At 43.2% G+C, this 25,121-nt stretch overlaps 1 protein-coding gene across 4 annotated transcripts in view; it reads right to left on the bottom strand.

Moving 5' to 3' along the window:
• Positions 1 to 25,121, bottom strand: part of Adam9 (ADAM metallopeptidase domain 9) — a 79,099-nt gene that overhangs the window by 49,033 nt on the left and 4,945 nt on the right. For 3 of the 4 annotated variants that reach the window (XM_063275248.1, XM_039094403.2, NM_001014772.2), the window contains exons 2-11: positions 20,072 to 20,169; positions 18,637 to 18,695; positions 17,133 to 17,211; positions 11,501 to 11,577; positions 10,408 to 10,603; positions 8,939 to 9,004; positions 6,880 to 6,951; positions 5,841 to 6,010; positions 5,017 to 5,098; positions 3,964 to 4,097 (exon numbers count right to left, since the gene is read on the bottom strand). In XM_063275248.1, coding sequence (XP_063131318.1) covers positions 3,964 to 4,097; positions 5,017 to 5,098; positions 5,841 to 6,010; positions 6,880 to 6,951; positions 8,939 to 9,004; positions 10,408 to 10,603; positions 11,501 to 11,577; positions 17,133 to 17,211; positions 18,637 to 18,695; positions 20,072 to 20,169 — 1,033 coding nt within the window. Of the gene's footprint in view, positions 1 to 3,963; positions 4,098 to 5,016; positions 5,099 to 5,840; positions 6,011 to 6,879; positions 6,952 to 8,938; positions 9,005 to 10,407; positions 10,604 to 11,500; positions 11,578 to 17,132; positions 17,212 to 18,636; positions 18,696 to 20,071; positions 20,170 to 22,255; positions 22,368 to 25,121 lie in introns of all 4 variants that reach the window. The other variant, XM_063275249.1, reaches the window with a different exon arrangement.

The following is a 25,121-nucleotide window of genomic DNA, read 5'->3' as shown; positions in this document are numbered from 1 at the left end:
CAAAGAACATACACAGTTGGGACCTAGGTCTCCCACACATATGTAGCAGACATGTAGCTTGGTGTTCATGTGAGTCCCAAACAACTGGAAGAGAGCTATCCCAAAAGCTGTTGCCTGTTCATAAAATATGTTCTTCTAGCTGGGCTGGCTGCCTTGTCTGACCTCAGTGGGAGAGGAAGTGTCTAGCCTCAAAGAGACTTGAAGTGCCAGGGTGGAGGGATACACAAGGGGATCCCACACAATCAAAGGAGAGGGGAGAGGGGGGGAGGTGGTTATGAGGGAAGGATTGTCGGAAAGGGTAAACAGGAGGGGGGCAGTGATCAGAATGTAAAGTGAATAAGTAAAAATAATAAAATTTAATTTTAAAAAAAAAAGGAAAGAAACTGAATCTTACCACTAACCTTTCAGGAGCCTGCCTGTCCCACACCTGTACCTCACAGGAGCCTGCCTGTCCCACACCTGTACCTCACAGGAGGCTGCCTGTCCCACACCTGTACCTCACAGGAGGCTGCCTGTCCCACACCTGTACCTCACAGGAGGCTGCCTATCCTGTGTTTTCTTCTAGCAGTTTCAGGTTCCACATTTAATCAGCAGTCCCACGAAGACATGATGCATATGACCCACAACAATGGCCAATACCAAAAATATCCCTGACGGTACAATACTGCTATTATATTTTAGTGGTAACCAACAGACTAATTGGACTTGGCTTGGCCAAGTAGAAAGAAAGCACGCCTGGTACTATAAACATCTTCGATTGCTTATATGCATACCGGTTACTGTTGCAAGGAGAGAAAGTTGGTACAGGGACTATGGAAATCAGTTGCTGGAGCAGGGTCAGACACTGAAATAGAAGTTCTGTATCCAATTATCCCACTCGTGGGCAAGCACACAGAAGATTTCTATTCTCCTACAGAATATTTGTACATCAGTACTCACTGCAACTTCACTCACAATAGCAAGGAAATGCTATTTCTGAACAGATCATGAAAACAAGGTTCACATAAACAATAGAACTCAGGTCTGAAGAGAATAAAATCATGAAATTTACAGAAGAATTGATGGCACTAGACAATACATCAAGTGAGTTATCCCAAGCTCAAAAGACAAACGTCACTTCCTCTAAACTTTGAAGTTATATTTCTGTTTAACCTGGAGTGTCTATAAAGGTAAGAAATCTAAAGCATGCCCCTGAGAAAGGGAGGAGAGACGTCGTAATGGAAGATGATATAAGAACACATGTAATGGAAGGGGTGGATATACTGAGACAAAGGCTTAAGTGGTGGAGATGGCAGAGAGGAGGAAATGAGGAGTGTGTGAACCAGATAAGGATGTAGGAAACACTGGTGGAAACTCACTATTTTGTAAGCTATTTTTAAATTATATTCAAAGGGGGGGGGGTGTTTGAATGCAAGAGTGATCTGTGCTATTCTGGGAGGACATAGGTTATCAAATCTCAGTGCTAGACACTGGCTACTTCACAACAAGTAATTGGTCAGAAAAGTCCACGAGGCCTCAAGACCAGACAAACTGTTACCATCACTCTTGGATGCCCACCACAACCTACTTCTGAAGACGCCATACATTTTTGATTGCGGGACACAGGGAAACCAATCTGCAACTGGACTAAAAACTTTCTCCCGGTGGATAACCTTCATAGTACTAGAAAGTGCTCTGGAAGCTGCAGGCAGACAAAAAGTACCAAGGTTCTTACTCAGCCTCGCACATTACATGCTGTAATAAGCCACCTGCCAGTCAACATGTGCCCACTAGTACAGCAGTGGCAGGACCATTATGGGAGTCATCCACTACTTTCTCTGAAGGGCGGTGGACCATGAGGGGAAGCCTCCTAAGGTCGAGTCAAAGGCTTGAAGCCCAAGAGACCCTGAAGGGATGGCAGAAGCTTTGCCTACTCCCAGCACCAGGCCTCTGTCACATAGCCCCTCCATAGATTTGTGGTCATCAGTCCCATAAGGGCAATGCCCCAAGCCCTTCCACATGTAAATGAAGCATCTCTAACATCTCAGACCAAGACAACAGGTAAAGAGATGCGACCACAGTCAAATAGGCTCAAAAGAGCTCTCCATGCTAATAAGTTACCAATAGGCCTGTAGGACGTTGCCAATAAGCCTGTAGAAGGCCTCACTGAATTTCCAGCCACAACCACCACCAACTCTGCCGTCAAGCCCGGGACTCTCCCTGGTGGGACCAGTCAGAGCTCCCCTTTCTCCCTCCGCACCCCCTCCCCCGAACCGGGCTAGACGCAGGCCAATGGCCCCCAACTCCATTCTCTGCTCTTCTGTGACTCCCAGCAGCGCATGAATGTCTAAGAGCCTGAGAATCCCACAGCCTCAGGTCCAGAGACGGGAGCCAGTTGTGACTTTCCTAGTCTTCATACTGTGCTTCCCCACCCCTGGGGTGATGCCTCAGCGCTCCCTATATTTCTGGCGGGTGTGAGGCTTACTGTAAAGAAAGGAATCCATGCCTAACACTATAAACCTGGTCAAAGCTATTTACGGGAAGGTTTTTAGGTCACAGGTGCAAGTGTCTTCACAGATTTGTGCTGCCCTCAATCTTGTCAGAGGACTCTTCTTTTTGTAGAAGGCAGCATTGAATACAAAGTTATAACTGGTCAAAGTGTTGAGAATAGGCAATCACGATACAAACCTAACAGCAGCAATGTATCACCCTGCTCCCAGTCTCAGGCTGACAAAGACTGTAGAAGTTGGGGGAAGAAATGTGGAACCCTGAAAGGCAGCCTGGTTCCTGGCTGAGGAGGCTTGAGACCCCAGTGGCCCTAAAGGGACAGTAGGTCTTTCCCCTGACTCCCAGGAAACCAGGTATGTCACTAGCCCGAAGCCCTCCACAGATTTGTGACCTTCAGTCACATAAGGGCAATGCCCCAAACCCCACCACAGGTGGAGGACATGACCACAGGTCACGAAGGCTCAAGACAGATCTCCATTGATGAGGTACCTAAAGGCCTGGAGGCCTAGCTAATCGCCTTTCCTTCACAGACACTCCTCCTTGCAAAAGGTATTTAATCTCAGGTCCATCTTGAGAAGTGGGGTATGGTTTTCTTCATCTACTTTCTGCCATGATAATGAATGCCTTAAAGCCATGGACGGCCTCTTTTCATCAGGATCTGCTGAGGGGAGCCATAGAGAAGCCCTTCTCCTACAGAGTTCTAATCTCCTGTAGAAGGCCTCTCTGGGCTCCCAGCCACAGCCACCACCAAGCCTTCAGCCTACATTCATCAAGCCAAGGACTATCCTCGAGATACCAGCCAGAGTTCCCCCTTCCCCCTCGGCCCTGGGCCAGATCCAACCCACTCCATTCTCAGCTCTTCCAAGGCATCCAGCGGTGCCTGGCTGCCCAAAAGCCTGAGAACCAGATGGCCCCAGCCTCCTTGCAGACCCGGGGATCCCCGAGCCAGCTCCAGCTGTGTCCTGTGCTCAGACCGGGCTTCCCCACCCCTGGAGCAGTGTCCCACAGCTTCCCTACAGCCCAACAGCCTGGCTTGGGGTAAGTACAGTCAACTTCCTGCATCCCGCCTCCCTGAGCAGCTGAGCCCTGTGGCAGAGCATATGTGGGACCCAAACCCTACAAGGAAACAACGCGCATGAGAGGCAGAGAAGAGAAAGAGTACTGTGAAACACTGACCTGGATATGACGTGGGTATCAATCTCATGAACTAATAACAGCTGCATTCATGCACACACATACACAAGCACACATACACTCACACACTCTCACACACACACACAAACTCACACACACTCACATACACACACATACACTCACCCACTCTCTCTCACACACACACACACACACACACACACACACACAAACTCACACACACTCACATACACACACATACACTCACCCACTCTCACACACACACACTCACACACACACACACTCACAATCACACTAAGGGACAGAAAAGGCTCAGTTACTCACGATGCTCCTGAATTCATGATACAGCTCTTTGCTGCACAGAAACACTCTCTCCCATCATCATGATTCATCCCAAGGTTATGTCCCAGTTCATGAGCAACAATGGACGCAAATGTCTCCACGGTGATTTGCCCAAACTGTACAAACACAGGAAGGTGCAATTAGAAAATGGTTTCTGGGTCAGATTTTTTTTTCAAAAGGGGACATATCTACTACAATGCTGACTGTAGGTCGGTCTAAGTGTCCAGTGCCAGCCCTGTATGTACACACTCTGATAAGAAACCATAGTGACTCATGTGCTGATAATAAGGCTTCAACAGACCATTCCCTGGAGCTTTAAAATGGAGCCCATTTCCTCATCCATAAAGACACTATCCTGACTAATTTCTTTGTCATTCTGACACTCCTGGGAAGAGAGACCCTTCAATTGAAGAACTGTTTGGATTGCACATGTCTAGGAGGCATTTCCTTGTTTGTCAAGGGATCTACGAGACCCAGTCCCTACGGGTAGTTCCTGGCATGGGGTCCTGGCATGAGAAAGCTGCCTGAGCATGAGCCAGAGAGCCAGGGCCCATCAATCCTGTAGTTTCTGCTTCAAACCCAAGCTCAGTCTGCGCCCTAACTTCCCTGAGTGATGAAGCTGAAGTGTAAGCCCAATAAACCCTTTCCTCCTCTGAGCTGCTTTTGGTCACGGTATTTATCACAGCAACATAAAAGAACTAGAATAGATAATAACACATAATAAGTATTAAAACCTTGACCTAGGGGGCTGGGGATTTAGCTCAGTGGTAGAGCGCTTACCTAGGAAGCGCAAGGCCCTGGGTTCGGTCCCCAGCTCCGAAAAAAAAAAAAAAAAAAAAAAAAAAGAACCAAAAAAAAAAAAAAACCTTGACCTAGTCTCTAGGGAACAGAACACATATACTACTATTACTGTGTCCTTCACAGTGTCCGAACTACTGCTGTAAGGATCTGGGGGAGGGGCCCTACTGAGTCAACAGATGCTGCAGACTGACTATCCCAGTGTCTATACCCAAAACTACTTAAAGAACAACATACCACATTAATCCCACCTGCGTGGCTCCTTGAACATACTGTTCCTACAAATGCCATTCCTGCAGTTCCACCAAAGCCTTTCTTCCTAAATGAAAATGTAAATAAGTTGTAGTTGGAGGAAAGAGAAACATATTAGCCCTGGTTCTATAGGTAATCTTAACCATATTGACAAAACCTATAGAAACTAGAAGAAAAATGACAAAAATAAATAAAATTGTATTTTGAGGGCATGAGGTTAGTATTACAAACATAATCTTTTAAAATTTTTCATAAAAATGATGATACCTTTGCATACACAAGCCACATTTGGCTTTTTCCTTGGTGGTGGTGATCTTCTGAGTTAAAAATATTTCTAAAAATGTATTATACATACTCATTCAACAAATGTTAGTGAGGAAAGACAGCAACACTAATATATTCACAAGGGATTAACTTCAAATTTGTACAAAGAAACTTCTGTGCGCAGAATTTTATACCTAGCCAAACAGTCAAAGATTGTTACGAAACACTAGGAGAAAAACCAACTCAGATGTGAGTTAGAATAAGCAAAGCTCAAAGTGAGATGATCTTTAAACTCTGTGCTGATTCTGTGAAAATGTCTTCAGCGGGAAATCAAATATTTTTCCTTCCATATAATCCTTCACAAAAAATAACTGTAAAACATGCTGGTAACAAGGTGAGAGAAGAAGAAAGACATGGGGTAATGACAAGGATAAGTCAGACACAAATGCTTCTACATGTAATAGAATATAAAACCACTGCAATAAAATTAGCAAGAGTCATTTTTCTGATCTCTTCATTCATAGCATTTTCTTAAAGCCACTTACAAAACCAACTGTGCACTGTCATGTCTCCGACGTGTTATAAGAAACTTTTCCCGCCACTGTACAAAGTTGCCCAATACATCTCCAGCTCCTCCAATTATATTGATAGGATTTCTATCTGTCCAAATTTCTAGTCCAACTAGCACAATTCGAATGTTTAACATGATGTACATCTGGGGAGAAAAGAGAAATAAGATAAATACATAAACTATATTAAGAATGTGAGACAACATGGGGAATTGGCTACGAAAGGCCCTGTGTCCAAGCTGCCCTTGAATTCTCTGTGTTCCTAAGGATGACACTGGACCCCTGTCAGTCACTTGAGTCCTGGGATTACAGATGTGTATCACCACAACCCGTGAAGAAAAATACTTTAAAATATTTAAGAAGGAATATAGCCAATAAAATTAAAAACAGGATCCCCTTCCCCAGAAAGAAAAACTATCCTTCATCCATCAAGGACAGAGAACTAAGATTCAAACTCCGTCTTATCCCACTGTAAAATCTGACAAAGAAGTTAAAAGTTTTGAGTAAATTTTATGACAAGACTTTCCTTTTTCATAGTCTGCTTCTGTGTCTGTGTCTCTGTGTCTCTGTCTCTGATCTCTCTAACACACACACACGCGCGCGCGCACACACACACACACACACACACAGCACACACACACACACACACACACACACACACACACACACACACACACACACCACCACCACCACCACCACCACCACCACCAGCAGCAGCAGCAGCAGCAGCAGCATTAAACCCTATTCTTTCCTCTGAGGAAAGCAGAGGTGCATTATAACCACCAGCGTACCTTCCCTGATGTACTCCGAAGATACGGCAGACATTGACTGACATGAAATCTATGAAATCTCTTGCTCTTCTCATTTTGTCTACATCTCTGATTTTTTTTAAACATTATTTGAAAACTTACAGAACAAATATATATATATACATCTGACAGAGCTCAAAAATGACACGTTTTGAATTCTGCTCTGCGACTGGGCGAGGACAGCACAGAAGAGAAATACAACTCACGCTATCCAGGTAGTTTGCTAAGCGAATCATCTCTTCTCTCACAGCAGTCTGGTTCCTTCCCATCATGTTGTACTGAAAAGACGGAGGAGGAAAGCATGATGATGGAAAAGCAACAACACAGTAGACGCCTGCAGTGCCTACACTGAAGAGCAAATCCCAGGGATTTCCTCTGAACCAGAAAAGGAGGCCTCTCACCCACCATTTCAAATGAGCCGTTCAGTGTGGCGATTTGAATGAGAAATGTCTCCCACAGTCTCGGGCATTTGAACACTGGGTCCCCAGGCAATGGGACGGTGTGGAGGGTTAGGAAGTGGGGACTTGCTGAAGGAAGTCACTGGAGGCGGACGGGGTGGCCTCTGTAAGTAAAATCCTCCCCCCATTTCCAGTTTGCTCTCTCTGCTTTGAGTTCCCGATAGAGCCGTGAGCTCTGGGCTCTGAGCTCCAGCCACCATGCCAGCTACCTGCTACCAGGCTGTCCCCACCATTATGGATCTAACCATCAACCAGAATACACTCCCTCCTTCTGTAAGGTGCCTCAGCCCAACAACAGCAAGTAATTAGCACACTGAGGGAAAGAACAACAATGCGTTCAAGTCCTACTTCAAATGCATGTAACTTTAGAATAAGTTTTCTTCTCAATGTTATGTTTACTGATGTTACTGCAAAGTAATCTCAAATTTTCACAAAGGTATAATCTTAAACAAAAAGCTTAGATAAGAGAATGAAAAACTAATAAATTTCCTAATCTTTTATCTCTTAGGCTAATGACATCAACGATAACCTACTTCTAGACCCTACTCTAAAGTAATAATGAGAGATTAGCTCAGGGTCACTAGTTCAAAACTTATGTGGTCAGAAAAAGAGAGGCATACAGAAACTTTACCATGTTAAACCAAACACTTTATGCACCCTGTCTTTATATCTGGCTAAATTAGCATGTCTGTTTTAATGTTATTTGAAACAACCTACTTGCTAACAAAAAGAAAATCTTACAGAGTTTGTGACTTCACTCCGTGACAAGGGTCTTAACAACAGAATCTGCGGTTGTATCTGTTCAGCAAGATCCTGGATTTAACAGAGCTCGAAGGAAATGAGACCACTTTTATTGTGAACCCTTTCACATATGAATATAAGCAGTCTCTCTGGAGAGAGGAACAGAGAAGAACGCTTTAATCTACTTTTGCCACTTGTCCAAGGCATTCTACCGAGCTCTGCAGCCACAGAGGCCCTGGTTCACACTGCCTCTCCCTTACCACCGGGACCCTGACACTGAGCATATGTGCAGCCCTGGTAACCAAGGCCTCCTCTGCCACCCTACACAGTACGGGACTTGTAAACCAGGAAACAGTCTTCAAAATGTTCCCCACAGCTCACGAGAAAATACCTGCCAAGCAAGTCGTTCCTATAAATAGTTTTTCATACAAACAAAAAAGATAAAAGTCACCCAGGGTGTTTCCAGTGTGTTAAATTATTTAGGAGCCACATCAGAAACTGATGATCCTGTAGTAGTTGGAGACGCAACGTCCCTAAATAAAACAAGAAGCTTGGTCTTTAAGGACAAATATAGAAAGTGCTGTTGCTCTCCTGTACCCTGAAAATACTAAGTGCTTCTAAAGCGTGCCAGGCCCCAGACCCAGCCTCACAGGGTGAGGAAGATGTGCTCTGAAGCGCAAAGAGCAAACCCACCACATGAGGCAGCAGCCAACTGTCCAGGGTTTGCAGCCGCAGCCTGTTAAGTAATCTGAAAGCTCTCAAGGCCCGAAGTGACTGTGTGACAAATCCAGCATTACACAGTCACCACAAAGAGCAGAGGAGCGCTGTCCCCTTTAGGTTTATGAAAAAAGCTACGGGGACATGAGTGCACGCCCATAATTCTAGCACTCAGGCTAGGAGACCAAGGGAGGTAGATTAGGAGCCCAAGACATAGCAAGACCCTGTCGATAAATTAAGTAAGTAATGCACAATTTTAGTCGACATGACTGTCGTGTTTTGTATTTCCTTCATAAGTTACTTCTCAACTGCTTTTTCATGAGAACAGAAAAATGTCAGCAGTTCCTACCCTTTCCTTGTCTACAACAATGAACAGCTCCACGTAGCGGGTCTGCGGGAGAACAGCTCTTCTTCTCTGTTAAAACACAAGCAGTGTAAAGCAGGAATTATTGTGGGACCAGACACATTCTGTATGGCTAATGGTCAGACTGAAGAGCTAGTCATGTGACTTCACGTCTGTAAACAGTATAAACTGTTTTACTTAGCATACCTATGTCAATAAAACAAAAAGTTAGTTGATATTTTAAAGGCTCTAAAGATAAAATGAGTTATCTATGTCTTCAAAGCTGGGTTGTTTCATTTTTAATTAAACTACATACACGCACAAATTTTAATGGAAACGTGACTGCCATGGTAATACAGAAAGAAAGACGCCTACTGAAGCCTGAGAGGAAAAGATGGAGAAGGGTCACCAACATGGCTTCCTTCTGTCCTTTTACAGCCCTTCATACAAAACACACACCTAACATAAGCAAACACCTAACAGCTTTCCAACTGTTAACGAGTTTGGGGAAGAAAAGGTGATGAGGTAATGTCATGGTCAGGTGATGCCATGGTCAGGTGATGCCATGGTCAGGTGATGCCATGGTCAGGTGTCAGCTGATTTAAAATGTGCCTTAAACCAGCAGTGTGGTGCAGGCCTCTTAATCTCAAAACAAAACAAAACAAAACAAAACAAAACAAAAGAAAAACAAAAACTGCTTCATCCAGCATGTCAGCTATGGTGGAGAACCCTGCAGCTGAGTTAAGCTGGCCTGGGGAACCATAACAGGCCTACATCCTGAGCATTCAGGGTATCTGCAGGGGCCTGGGTATCCTTGAATGGTATCTAAGGTAATAATTACCTTAAATTCAAATAGCTACCTCTCTCTCCCTCTCTCCTTCCTCCTTTGCTCCCTCCTCCCTCCCTGTCATGTGTGTGTGTGTGTATGTGTGTGTTGTGTGTCTGGCCCTTCCTCCTTTTCTCCTTCCTTCCCTCCCTCCCCTGCCTCTATCTTTATCTTTCTCTCCCTCCCTCTTTCTGTCCCCAGCCTAGAGCCTGAGGTATCTGAGTAAACCTCCCTGCTCTGAGCCAAAGAAACACCTAACAGGATCAATGCCTAAGAGTTAAGTTAAAATTCAGACTGCCCGGGCTGGAGAGGTGGCCTAGCAGTTATGACTGCTCTTCCAGAGGTCCTGAGTTCAATTCCCAGCAACCACATGGTGGCTCACAACCATCTGTAATGATGTCCTCTTCTGGTGTATCTGATGAGAACAACAGTGTACTCACATACATAAAAGAAATAAATAAATCTTTTTTTTTTTTTAATTCAGACTGCCCTCTTCTTGGTCGCCAGAACTATCCCATTGCTCATCATTTCACACCCTGGTTCCGATCACAATGGATGGAGCTGGGAAGTGACAACAACGTTTTAGGGTGAAATGAATGAATTCTTAAAAACAGCCTGAGCCCAGAAGAGTGCTACTGCCCCTCCTTACTCGCAGCAGCTGAGTCACGCTCGGGTGCTCTTCCTCTTCCCCCTGGGTGGCTTCCTGCTCTGTGTCCCTGTTAGAGACGCCACATCTCAGAGGCTCCTGGTGGACATCATCCATTGGGTAAAACACGTGCTCAAAGTGTGAGCTGTTGTGCAGAGGTTCGATTCCAAAACTGGCATTCTCCAAATGCAGCAATCCTCTAAACGTTGGGTGACACAAACCATTGTTAAGGAAAAAGAAATACAGGACAAGAATCAGAAACTGAACTTGGGTCCTAGTTTCTAACATAGAAAGAGGCTCTAGCTCAGTAGTGAGTCCAGCAAACACAAATGGTAACTTTTGACCCTCCGCTTACTTAGCTCTGACAGGAAGCTGCAGAGCAGCTGAGACAGAAGGCTGGCACCTGGCACTGGAATCCACGCCCGGAGGACACTGTCTACTACCCCAGAGACTCTTAGCACATCACTTATCCCTTGCCTTAGTGCACAATCTACACTGAATTGTTCTCATTAAATTATTTAAGATGCATAAAAGACTACTGCCTGCCACACAATCGCCATTTAGGAGTTGCTTCTTAAGTGAAGACAGTGGGAGCCGTCAGGCAGAGCTGATTTGAGATGAAAAGTTGTATCTATTAGTTCAATAGACCTAGCAAGCAACCAACCAACCAGCACAGTTCTATGACAACACTACTGTGACTTCAACTGGCATGGGACAGGACTTCTCTAAACCTCGTTTTCTTATCTGAATATGATAACAGTAAGACTTTTTTATGTCACCGTGAGAACTGCATGAAATAATATAGGAGAAAAATTTACAAAGTGCTATGGAAATTTAAAATATATTTTGTTTCAAACAGCAAATTTTCATAGTCTCAAATAAAAAAAAAAAAAGATCATCTACCATTGGATCTTATAATTGGTCAATTACTAGGTTTTCCTAAACAAATATCCCAAGAATATCTGAAGCGTGGCTGGAAAGGTCTTTAGTAACATCAAAGTAAAATCCAACTTTGTTAAACACCAAATGACTCAGCTTGGGACAGAGAGGAGATGGAAGGGCAGGAGTAAGGAAGGGAAAACAGGAGAGTCCTTACCTGAGTCCAAAGCAGGCACTCACAGCAACGGTGGAATTGGGCACTCCCTCCACATAGCCTCGGTAATGGCAATGACTCTAATGAAAAGTACACACGCTCTTCAAATACTGCTGCACTGCTCTAAACCATCAAGACACTGCACCCCTGAATCTGATAACCTACAAAGCACCACCGAAGGCATGCTTCGGACTATCTGGAGACGATCTGCTGTCACCTGAACAAGTACACAGAGGACACCAGTGAGGAACAGCCCTCCTGTGACCTTTTGGCCCAGAAACAGCATATTTGACATTTTAAGTCACAGTTGGCCCAGGGAAAGTTGACAGACAACTGAGTAAAGACCTTGTTGAGGACTGAGAAGGCTCCATGGGGAGCAAACCAGGGGAGGGCTGTCAGCATGGAGTAAGTTTCTCTCTTCTCCCAAGGGCACCTTAGGTATATTAACATATTATGTTATATGCTATCTTATAAAGTTTAAGTGCCTTTACCCTTAATTTGGGGCAAGAAAATAACTAGCTAAAGATTCAAAAGTCAGTATCACTCAACAGAAATACTCTTGAGCACCATGACATTTTATCACCTGTAAGAGACTCAAAACCCCATGTTAGAAAAGTCACGGCATAGGAATTCCTACCCTACCAGACATGAAGAAGTACATCAGGCCCGGTGATTAAACAGGAGGGCACTGACACCCGGGCCAACAAGCAAGTCTCTCAACAGACCCAGGTACATATACGGCTTCACCTACCAGTGCATTCGAGCACACTGGGCAAAGACACACTTTTCAAAATAAATCCTGCTATCCACTAAACAGCCATGTGGAAAAGAGTAACATTTGTATCATATAAGAACAAATTCCAGATGCATCAGAAGTCAGAATGTGAAAACTGAAAGCATAAGAAATGTTCAAGACAATGTGAATAAGAGTCTCTTTAACCTAGGCGGATGGATGCAGAGAAAACCTCCCTGCCTGACACTCAAAACCTAGATGGACCATGTATGGCGGTACACCACTGTGATCAATCCCGCAAGAGACGGAGGCGGGAGTTCCAGGCCACATAGTTAGACTCTGTTCCCAAAGTAACAACAGTAAAAAAAAAAATCTAGGTGCGATTAAAGAAAAAAACTAAATACTTTAAATGCATTTACTATATTAAAAAATGCAAGCTTCTACATGAAAAGATACACATAAACATATGGTCCAGAGAGAGAGAGAGAGAGAGAGAGACAGAAGGAGGAGGAGGGGGAGGGGGAGTGCTGCGTCAGCTCCAGTGGAGCCTGTCTGACATGAAGCAGAGATATGTGTTCCTCAGAACTTGGTCTCCTGGAGACACTTGGCCACTTCCTCCTAGACTTTCTGCCTAGCTGATTTGAGTAGGGGTGATTGGGAGTTACATATTTGCTCTTTTGTTTCTTTTTCTACTAATAGGAACATCGAGACCTGATTTGGTCTTTATGGACCATGCCTCTTTTGAAAGCACTAGCAAAGATTAAGTAGAATCAGAATGAAAACTCTAAGAGATGTGATCAATAACTTACAGCAGGAAGAATTAACTGTGGAAAACCCAGACCTCCTAGATAGTGAAAGAATTAAGGCGCTAGCTATTAGAGGAAGGTGGTGGGCCCCTCCTTTAGGTAAAAACAGTCTGAGTAGATACAGGACCACTGCCGAGCCATTGCCCTACCCAGGGACATATGATGAAGGTAATAGAGGGGTTAATATTGATGGAAAGAGAGTACTATATTATTCTTTAAATTTTATAGAACACTTGGCCAGATCACGTCCCCGTGCTTGCCTATTATCAAGAGGAACTTTCCTATCTTTAAAAAGACAATTACATGAATTTTGGCTAAGAGAGAGTAAAAGACTAAAGATTCCTTACAGCTGTCTGCCCTGTTGTTATCCGAGAGATATTTAGAGATTGAGGTAAATGAGGTTTATGACCACCGTCTGGTACCACTCTGATTCTCAGGAAAATTTATTTCCTGTCTTGCTTTCTGTTCTGAACTTCATGTAAACTATTAAACTTTTTCTTGGTTATTGTTTGAGTGTACCCTGGCAAAGGGCCAAAAAATTAGTTCCTATTCAAGCATTGTATGTAACCACAAAGCAGATTTCAGTAAAATCGCAGCAGATTTAAACCACCCTGAGTGTGTCTGTCTGTCATTGCACCGAACCTGTGCCTTCCTGAGTACCAGAGCCCTGCTTCTCCCACGGTGTCCTCCGTCTGAGTGGTCCGTGGCAGAGGAGGAGGAGGAAGAGGAGGAGGAGGAGGAGGAGGAGGAGGAGGAGGAGGAGGAGGAGGAAGAGGAGGAGGAGGAGGAGGAGGAGGAGGAAGAGGAGGAGGAGGAAGGAGAAAGGGAAGAAGGGAGGGAGGGGGAGAAGGGGAGGGAGGGAGGAAGGAAGAGGGGGAGGGAGGGGATATGAAGGAAACATCTCTGACTTACATAACAAAGAGACAAAGAGTTACTTCCTTTACATATAAAGATCTCTTAAATCAGCCATTCTCAGCCTGTAGGCCACAACCACTTTGGAGATCAAACAACCCTTTACAGGGATCCTATATCAAATATCCTGCATATTGGATATTTACATTAACATTCATACCAGTAGCAAACTTACAATTATGCAGTAGCAATGAAATAACTTCATGGTGGGAGGAGGGGGGATTACCATAACATGAGGTTCTGGATTAAAGGATTGCAGCATTAGGAAAATTGAAAACCAATGTCTTAATACTGAGTAGGAAATCTGACAAAAGCAGAAGGTCTACAAATGTTCTTACATGCATAGAAAGAAAGAACCCCTGAATCTATACCGATAAACATAAAGCAAGCATGATCACATGAGGACCCTCACAGTAACAACAGATCTGAAGCAAACGCTAAATCCTGGAACTCAATACAAAAATCTGACAGTGGAGGGATTTCCACGGCTCTAAATCTAAAGGTAAAAATAGTACCTTTTTCAGCAGTAACTTTCCAGAGGAGAAACCCAGGAGCCAAATCCTTAACCAGTTATTGAGCTGTTGACAATTGCTCAGCAGGATTCTGGGTGCAGTGTCCCTGATGGGACACACTGAGAAACAGTAAAGCTGGCCAGGCATGACAGGTGAACTTGCAGTCTACCAGCCTGATGACATTTGCTTAATAACTTGCCTTTGTGAGGTATTTCCACAGCACCTAATTTAACTCTGCTGTAGTTACCTTATCTACAGGACCAGATCTGCCAAGAAAGACCCAATACCTTCAGTTTTACTAAGACTTCATTACCCAGAGAAGATGTATGGGATGAAAACCTGCAGTCTGTCAACACGTGTGCTTAGGCAGACTTTGTTGTTACACACCATTGCCCTCATCCACAGAGGAACATTACCAAACTACCATTGGTTCTAAGGCCAAGCGGACTTTGTCCCAGGTCACTGCATGTTCTCCAAGCCTGAACGGTTCTCCCAGACATTATTTACTGCTCCCACGATGCTCCCACGATGCTCCCACGATGCTCCCCAATGTGGTTTCAAGAGCATGTTAAACTAGTTGTGACCACACTGATTTTCTGTAGTCCTTCCCCTTTTGTGTGTTAATAAATCTGTATTTGTTAAATCTCTGTCAGATCATTCCAGCAAACTTTCAAAGAACATGAGCGTTAGTTCTCCAAAACACAAGTCATGTTTGTAAGTTTACAAGAGTGGTAGTCAGACTGTGAGGCTACCGTAAGGAAATGCCCAGTGTGCGCCATGTTGAAGCACATAACTGGAAACGCAGGAGCACAGCAAACCAGAGCGACCACAGACCATGCCACTAGCTAGGGCCAGGGAGCCCTGGGCGATCTGTTCAGAGAGGAGTTAGAGCATCCGTGCATAGGAGCGAGCTGTGAGCCCCAAGACAACCCAAATCCTCAGACATCACGACTTGGGGGCGTATTTCACACAGCAACTCATGTGCTCGTTCTTATTATTAAAAGTGGCCTTGTGAGAATCAGAGAACAGCTTTATGAATGTCTTCAATCTTAAGAAGTAGAATCCTAAAGGAAACCACTTAAAGCTTATGAATGTATATGTCAACTAATAGCACACTGTAAATGATGGTATGTCGTCATGACAAAGACGATTTAGCTACATGGGAAGAAATGGGAACAACAGTTTTACTTTGCATTCCAAATCTACAGACACATTTTCACTTTCCTGAACAATATTAAATAACCAAGAAATAGCTGAAATACCTCATATTCATACCTGATATTTTCCAAACATCTACCAAAATACTGCCATTCTATAAAGCTCAAATTATTGAAGTTTCTATACAGTTGAGATCTATTTTTGCAATTTTAAGTAGACAGTATCTCAGTAATGAATAACAGTTACATTTATTCATAAACTGCCAGACTATCTCTTGCAAACACTCCTCAAGTATTAATTTATTCAAGTTTCCTAGTAACTCTGAGAAGTCATAATACTGTTTCCATGTTAGAGTGAAGAGAGATACCGAAGTGCAAACAGGTTGATACAACTCCACCTGGCAATAAATCAAAGCCAGAACTCAGCTTAAACAGTATCTGTATAGAGAGAAGACTCCAAGAAGGAACAATAATGGCTCGAGTGGCATCATCTGTGGACTGTGACTTCTTACCAGAGAAATCTCTGGATGGTTGAAAAAAATAGATTATCTTTTTTTTTTCTTTTTTTCGGAGCTGGGGACCGAACCCAGGGCCTTGCGCTTGCTAGGCAAGCGCTCTACCACTGAGCTAAATCCCCAACCCCATAGATTATCTTTTATCTGGTATATACTATAATGTAAATTTAATCTCTTCTACGAGCTGCCTATTAAACAATGCTCACATAGTAAGATAAAGGAATCAGAGAGTGGACTAGAAATAGATCGGGTGAAGTCAGCATTTCCTTATGGTTTTGTATAGTGCAAACTAAAGAATTTGCATCCTGTTCATGTGAATAATTTCACTGACACACATAATTCCATCTAGCAAGGCAGTACAAAGTTCAAGTGAACTAATACAGTTGATGGGAATAAAGACTTCTCATAAAAGCTATTGCAAAAAAAAAAAATGTGCAATGTGCAAGTGCCAAGGGGACTATGTGACACTCCTTCCCAGCAAAGCTAGAAATGTTTATGCTCCAAGAAGAAAAAGCACTACAAGGCCAAGCTCAGCTGCCAATATTCAGAGATTCCAGTCCAGCTCTGTTTCTGAGTGTTGTGTTGCCTGATACAGAGAGGACCACACCTCTTAGGAATGTCAGCAAAAACATCAGAACATCAGACTACAGAACAACAACTAAATGTGATTTTGCTGGACATGAATAGCAAAGGGAAGTGCTTTTAAATACTAACATTTTACCAAAATATTAGTAAAACCTTCGGCCTTCAAAATATCACCACCACCCCACTACCTCACTCTACCACCACCCTACCCCATGACCCCTGTGTTTAAACACAAATCCTTACTGCTAAACGCAGGAGAGTGACCCAGTAAAGATCAGTCCCTCTAGAGCCATCTTGGAAGGGCATGGAAGGTTCCCTGTGGGGCTGACAACAGGATAGCCTGGGCATCTGACAAGAGCATACCTTATATATGTTGGCTTTAAAGTCTCAAAGTATCAAGAAGAAAAGAAAGTACCTGTACGTTGGGATGGTCAGAGAGTAGGGAGCCCTCCTCGTCGTAGGTATAAACTACAAAGTCGTTAGGTAAAAGGTCTCTGGAGGAGGAATAAAACAAACCATTTAAATGTACTCCGTACCAACAGCCTAGGGCACAGGTCATGTTATTCCCAGAAGAGAGGGACAGAAATAAGTTTTTATAAGATTTTTATGTGATCCATTTTTTTAAAGAAAGAGCTACTATATAACTAAAAGCTAGTCAGCAGACTCAAGCTTGAAACACCAGTTGACTGATGTAAAGATACGACTTGCTCTCTTGGCACAAAACGCCCACTGGTAACAACAGTATTCTTAACTTTTTCTGCTGTAACTCATGAGAAAATAACAACTCGGGCTGCTTGACACTGTCATGTTTATATAAGAAAAGTATTTTCTATTCTTCCCTACCAAGCCCTCTGTAAACTAGAAACATTCACTGTGTGAACCTCCTTATGAAGGCAAATGTCTGCTGTCAACTGGTAAAGAAATGCTTCCCCGCTCGTGCCAAGGGAACAGTTGTGTAACCAGGGCACAGCAAGGGTCTTTCACACTGCTCACAGTAGCTCAGAGGTAATCTCCAGACCTTGTGGAAAGCCAAGGGGTTCAGGGTTTTTGAGCTTGTGAAAGCTCAAAACAGCCAGAGGATGACCAAGACTAACCAATCAGTCCTGTTCGGAGATGAACAGACTGATGGCTTCCCCCCAGTCTCCCGGCTCACCCTGACTGACTTTAGCTGCATGGCCACTGTGGTGAAACCGTTGGTGAAACTGTCTCTGCTCCCTTGAACACAGGAAGCCTCGTGGTAGCAAATCCCTTGTGACCAAGAAAAGACCCTGAAATACTTGAGCCTCTGACTCCAGAGTTTTCTTTATCCCTGTGTGCTGTGTCTTTGCAATGTCTTCTGGGAATAATATTCAGAGGAGCTTAGAGAACTGGGTCTTTCCATGAGCTGACCCCTTTGGGGCACTGACGGCTATAACACACACACACACACACACACACACACACACACACCCTACTCCTTTACACACTCACACACATCCTACCCCTTTACACACTCACACGCACCCTACCCCTTTATATACTCACACACATACCCTCCGTGCACACACAAACTCACACACACACATACCCTTTACACACACACACACACACACACACACACTCTCATACACACACACCCTTCACACACACACACTCACACTCACTCATCCACACTTCACTTTCCCTAAAGGTGTATTTAGAAAGAATTAAGCTATAGGTATTTGCCCTGCACGTTTCTATGGAAGTCCCAGCCTGCCAGCCCTAGCATAATCCTCCTGGACTTAGCTGCAGGACTAGCACTGTGCAGCAGCCTCAGCAAAAACTGAATCTGCTGATTCCGGAGCTCAGACTCCACTAGGCCACATCTACCTAGAGAAGAAATCAATATACTGTTGACGGGAAAACATAATTAAAAGGGCAAAGTAAATGAACTTTCTTACGTGTTTCTTTCCAAGTGAATAATATGCTGTTTTCCTTGGGCCTGGATGACATAAGAGATCTAAATGCACAGAGAAGGAAAAAGCAAAAATAAAACACAACCTCTTAACTTCCTCTTGAACAGATCATGAGAGGCAGGAAAGTTCATCCTAAACTAAAACAGCTTGGCACTGGCTACAACTGTCTACAGACTGTACTCTTAAGGAATAAATGTTCTGTTCATCTCTGTCCTTTAACCCTGATCATGGACACCTGCCCACACACGTATCTACTCTATTTTCATTTGTTTTAGATTTGTTTATTTTATCTTGTGTTAGTCTCTGCAAACACCACAGCCAACAGAATGTCAATCTTGACAAGACAAGGAGGGAGTCTGGTCCAACATGGCTGAGGAGCCAGTATTGGCTCAAACTTGCAGTTTGACACCGACTAATGTATTTCAGGCATATTTAAAGACAGCACAGTTTGGGAAAAGGTTTCCTGGTGATAATTAACTCAATCACACATACACACAATAAAGGTTAAGACATGACTATCTCAAAATTCTTTGTAAAGTACATGTGACATCTTTCATGAAGATGGGTTCTATAGATAGGCTACCTGTGCTAGCTTAAGGGCCTATGGGAGGACCTGGTATGGTGTCAGTCATACACAGAGCAAAGGTCACCAGGCCAATGACCACCTGCACGCCCAGCCTCCTAGGCAGAAAACAGGTATCTCCTTGCGTGTCTAATATTCCTGGTTTCCCTGCTACACATCGATGACACAAGGATGTCTGTGCCTCCTACATTATTATACATATATGAGTGCTTTGCCAGCATGTCTGTATGTGTGCCATGTGTGGCAGGTGCCCTTGGAGTTCAGAAGTGGTCGTGTACAAGGGGTTAGTCCCAAGAACAGCATTACTGGGAGATGCAAAGGGCCTACATGTACACAGTAACAATAAACAGGTTAAAACAGAATAAACTTCCTCCAATAAGGAAACAACACCCAACTTCCTCATAGTCAAACAATTTATTCTGTAATGTTTATAAATAAGCATATAAGGCATTTGATATTAAAACTCAATTTTGAGTAAATATTCCCAAGCATTAGCGCACTATATTCAAATATTCTATCGTGAACTAAGTAAAGATTATTCTCAGTGTCAGACAGAAGCCACTCCCATTGGCAGGTCAGCAGCCAGAGTTCCGACTCCACTACAGAATTCCACTCCCTTCACTCTGTAAAGTTTGAGGGTTTTGACCTTAAGAGCATAGACACTGAGGCTCACTCTGTCATTTCTTAGAATAATGTCTGCTGGTACCAAGGCCATAAGGTAATGCATGTAATAACTACTGGCTCCCCCCACCAACCCCTGTGCAAATGTCACCTTTCATTAAGAAAAGCAACTAGAATGTGCTTTATCACACTCAGAGTTCTCAAGAGATAACTTACCTGTTTTGAACTGGGCCTCAGAGCTTCCCTTCTTTCTCTACTTAATCTCCAAGGAGTTACAATTTCATAAGAAGAAAGATGGACGGTCTGTTCAGAGTCTGCAGCGAAAAGAACAACAAATAAAACAAAGTGAACCTCCATGGACCTAAACACCGGAAACAAAAACTGAGTGTTCGCATGGGTGCAAAGGACATGTTAGGGACTCTTTAATGATCCCAGCACTTGGGAGTCAGAGGCAGGAGAATCTCTGTGAGTTCCAGGACAGCCTGGTCTACATAGTGACTTCTAGGACGGTTAGAGCTACATAATGAGACCTCCATCTTAAAAACAAACCTAAGTGTTTAAATCACTGAGAAACCTAATACGCATGTGATTTCTTTATTTTCATATTTGTCATTATTGTTCTATTTTATGAGTATTTTGCCTGCATGTATGTCTGTTTACTACCATGTGCATGCATGTTACCCATAGAGGTCCCAGAGGTCAGAGGAGGCTGTCAGGTCCACTGAAAGTGGAGCTACAGACACTTGTGAACCGCCATGTGGATGTTGGGAGCCAAATCTGGATCCTCTGGAAGAGCAGCCAGTGCTCTTATACAATGAGCCATCTCTCCAGCCCCTCAAATAATGTTAATATATAAGCCTCTTTCATATCTGTATACTCTAGCCCTTCTTCTCAAAAGGCTTATTTGTTTTAAACTCCTTTGGCACAAACAAAAGAACATGAGATTTAGTGGGGGGAGGGGTGTTATGCTAGAGCTCAGGTGCCCTCTCTCCCTCCCTCCTATGCATCTTGAATGACACCCTAAGAGCAGCATGTCTAAACACTGGATGGAGTTGGTAAGAAGGGTAAGATACTTTTACTATCTAATGTATCAGCTCTCGTATACACTAACAAGCACCAACTGTCTCTTCTGAAGTGACTACACGAGTTCATCAGAAGGACATTTTATACAAAAACTATTAACAGTAACTCCAGTCATGCATCCTGAGATTCTAGTCATCAGTAAAACTGAGGGCCAGACCAGGCAATACAAGTTAATCTCAGCGCTTGGCAGGTTGAGACAGGTGGATTGCTCTGAGTTCAAGGCCAATCAGGGATACACAGTAACATATAAGAAGACTCTATCTTAAAAAAACAAAAACAGAAAGCAATAAAAACACCACCACAAACTGAACAATAAGTAATGTGAGAGGTGGAAATAGTCTCTCAAGGAGCCCAACACAAAACAGCCTTCTCTTCCGGTATCATTACTTAAGGGCATAACAATTCTTTTCTGTTGCTGTCTTTAATGTCTGTTGCTTTTGAGACAGGATCTCACTAGTTAATCAAGATGACCTTGAACTCATGTCCTCCTGCCTTCGGTGTTGAGATTACAGGAGCTCACCACAGAACCCACACCCACAGTAAAAAGTACTTTCAGTGAAGTCCAATGAAGTAGATGGTCATTGGTCACCATTGAAGGACCTTCAGAGCTCAGGGCAGAGGGAGGAGCACAGATGCATCTTCTATTAAGGCACAAAAAAAGGAAGTTGGGGATTTCATAAGCTATAAAAGCCTCAGCACCCAATGCAATACATGGGCCTGTTTGGATCCCTGAGAAAACTTGGAGATAATTTGGAAAATTCAGACACTGAGTAAGTATCTGATGAGCTTCAACAACAACAACAACAACAACAACAATTATTATTATTATTATTATTTGTAATGTTTTAGTGATTCATGCTGACTATTCACTGATAAAATATGTCTAGAAATATTAAAATTATACAGTGACTGAGGAAAGATATGCACATAAAACAAGATTAAACCTGGATAGTGCATATACAGGGGTTTATTACTTTTTTCTCTTTTGTGTATGCTTAGAAACTTCTATAATAATGTAATTACTTGATCACCTACAGGGCATGGATGACAAGAAGCCTAAGACTTCTGCTGCATACAACTCTAATTACAAAATACTGTTCCTGAGTTGGCAAGCTGGTTCAGCTGGTAAAAGGCTCGCTGCCCAGCCTGAGTTGAGCCCTGGGACCCACATGGTGTTAGGAGAGAACTGACTTTCAAAAGTCATATATTCTGATCTCCCCTGACCATGCACAGATAAATGAAATACTATATTTACATATTGCAAACGGGACTCTAGAATGTCCTGAACATATAAACAGCATAAATCAACAAACTCACCTGTTTAATACATGTCCCGGGTTGAGTAGAGGTAGGAAGCAGTGAGAAGTATATTTCCTAGTCTGAGTTTGTTTGTGCAGTATGCTGCTTGCCTCCACTGTAAACCTTTTAGCTAAAATAAAAGCAGTGTTTCTTTTGTAAAAGTCACAGTTCCCTGGTCAAGTGCTGTCCCGGATTATCTAGCATCGCCACCGCCGTTCATCCTTCCTAACTTGTTTTCCAGATGCTAGACACCAACCGTGGGAGTTGCGCATGCCAAGCCAAGGCTCTACCAGTGAGCAGCTTCACCACCTCTGACACACCCCCGTCCTCTGACACTGTCCATATTCCATTCACTTAAGGGCCCACGTCCCTCAGCTTTCTCACATATTTGGATAAAGTACTGCACCTAACTTTTCCAAGTTGTCACTGTATTAAAAAAAAAAAAAAAAACAAACTCTAGTCCAGGATTTCAAAGACACCGACAGGAAAATATAACATATAATATATACTAACGGTTTTCCATCGATCTCCCATGCATACCACTCATACCATGATCAACTACCGTCCAGGTACTTTGTCCATGGAGAATCATGTCAGAAAATAGAAAATAAAAAAGTAGAACCTTTGGAAACCCAATTTACTGGGCAGAACTCCCCTCGATCCTAACTTAACCGAGGATGGAGACAGTTGCTTCACCTGAAATGAGCCTTTCAGTGACTCCCAGTCTTTTCAAATCCCTAAGACACAGGTTTAAACAGTTCCCTTAAAAGCTTCTGCAGCAGCCATAACCAGTCCCACTGCTAGAGTGTCACTCTGGGATTGTGGCAAGAGAAACACAATACTGTTGTTGGGCAATGAGTTCCGTGTAAGCCACATCCCAGAAAAATATGGCAAGCAGCTGGAGGAACTGAAAGGTGGGGGTGGATCTGGGAGGAGCTGGGGAGAGAATGTGATCAAAATACATTGTACAGAATTTTCAAATAAAATTGTTTAAATAAAGCAAACTAGCCGGAACCAGGTGTGGTGGGACAAACCTATAAACCCAGCACCCTGGGAAGTAGGTATGTACAGTAAGGGCATGAGTTCAAGGTCAGCTTCAGCCACAAAGTAGTAGCCTGAGTTAGATGCCCTATCATAAAAGGGGGGGGCACATTTTTCTCCAACTTTCTGATGTGACTCGATATTTCAAAGTTCTTCACTACTGACAAGAACATATATGCTGACAGGCCACCGTTACAGGAGAGAGAAGCTAAGCCTCAGGCAAGTAAGTTAAAACATTTTCATTACAATTCTGAAGTGAACTCACAGAGGGAGAAAATGGGACTCTTCAATAGGACAAAATTTCTAATGGGCAGTCAGATACTTCAAGAGCTCTCTGGCTAAAGCAGACCATGTGACTATATTCAGTCCTGGCCCACCAAATGTTCTGTCTTCTGGGGAACCTTTTACCTGAATGGCTCAGGAGATAATAAAAGCTGGATATAAGAATAGATGGTAGACCAGGCATAGGGCTGCACACTTTAGTCCCAGCACTGGGAGGCAGAGTTCTGTGAGTTCAAGGCCAGCCTGGTCTACACAGAGAGTTCTAGGACAGTCAGGGCTCCAGAGTGAGACCCTGATTTTTATTTTGTTTTTGTTTGTTTGTTTGTGTTTGTTTGTTTGTTTGTTTTGGGGGTAGTTTTGTTTGTTCATTTGTTTGTTTTTCTTTTAAAGTAGGATTTTCACTGGTTTCTATTTTAAAAGAAATTTTTGTTCTTGTTTTATAGTTTTGTAAAACAAATGTCACAATCAGCTGGGTTTTGTTTGTTTGTTTGTTTGTTTTGTTTTGTTTTTTTTAAGATTTAAAGATTAAAGTACCCAGAGAGAACCTCTGTGTAGGACTTGTTACTACTCTGACACTGACTCCTATCAAAGACAGAGGACCCACCTTCTGCATCAAACCCACGCACAAAAAGCCACATACAAAGATTCTGAAAGTTATTTTAAAATAATACACACTAACCACTCGGGGATCCTCGCTCCTTTTTTTTTTTTTTTTTTTTTTTTTTTTCAGAATTCCCATCTTATCTCTGGTTTCTTTCTGATCTCCTGTTCATACCCTGCATGGATTTTTCTCTATTTCATGCTTCCTGTGGGGACCAGAACAATTCTCTCCTTTTACTGTAAAGGAAATGCATTTAACCTTCCTAACACTGGCACTGTGGGCTGGAAAATCCTTGGTTGTGGGACATCCTGCGCATCCTGTAGGGTGAACTGTAGCACCCCTGGCTTCTACTCTCCCAAACCCAGCTAGTTCTGACAACCAGAGTGTTCCAGATGCCTTCGGGTGTAGTATGCACTATTGCCTCCAATTAAAAAACAACCCTCTTCAGTTTTTCGTTGTTTTGGTTTTGGTTTTTTATGGGGGGAGGATTTCAAGGGTGGGGAGGTGGGCCTGGGAGGACTGGGAAGGGAGTGTCATGGGGGTAAATGATGTGAAAGTCCCAAATAATCCATAAAAATATTATGTTGGCAAAAAACACTGGAAATACCAGGTGTAGTGGCTTAAGCTTTTAATCCCAGAACTCAGGAGGCAGAAGGAGATGTATCTGTGAGTTCAAGACCAGCCTGGTCTATATAGCAAGTTCCAGAAGGAGCAAGGGCAAGTCAGAGACTGTCTCAAATGGTTTGGCTTTTTAGTTAAAATTAAAACACAGGGAATGAACGTTCACAATGAAAGTAAAGACCTTAATAAACTGTGGGGCATATAAACTTCGATGTTAGAATTTGAAAGGATAAGTATTCTGTTAAAAATAATGACATGAGGGGACACAAACTGAAGACAAAGCAAAGCTGAACCAGAAACTTATGAGACTTAGTAAATGAAAGGGCGTTGGCTGTTCTT

Source organism: Rattus norvegicus, chromosome 16 (assembly GCF_036323735.1).
Source record: "Rattus norvegicus strain BN/NHsdMcwi chromosome 16, GRCr8, whole genome shotgun sequence".
NCBI classification, from domain to species: Eukaryota; Metazoa; Chordata; class Mammalia; order Rodentia; family Muridae; genus Rattus; species Rattus norvegicus.
This window is presented reverse-complemented; position numbering and strand designations above follow the sequence as displayed.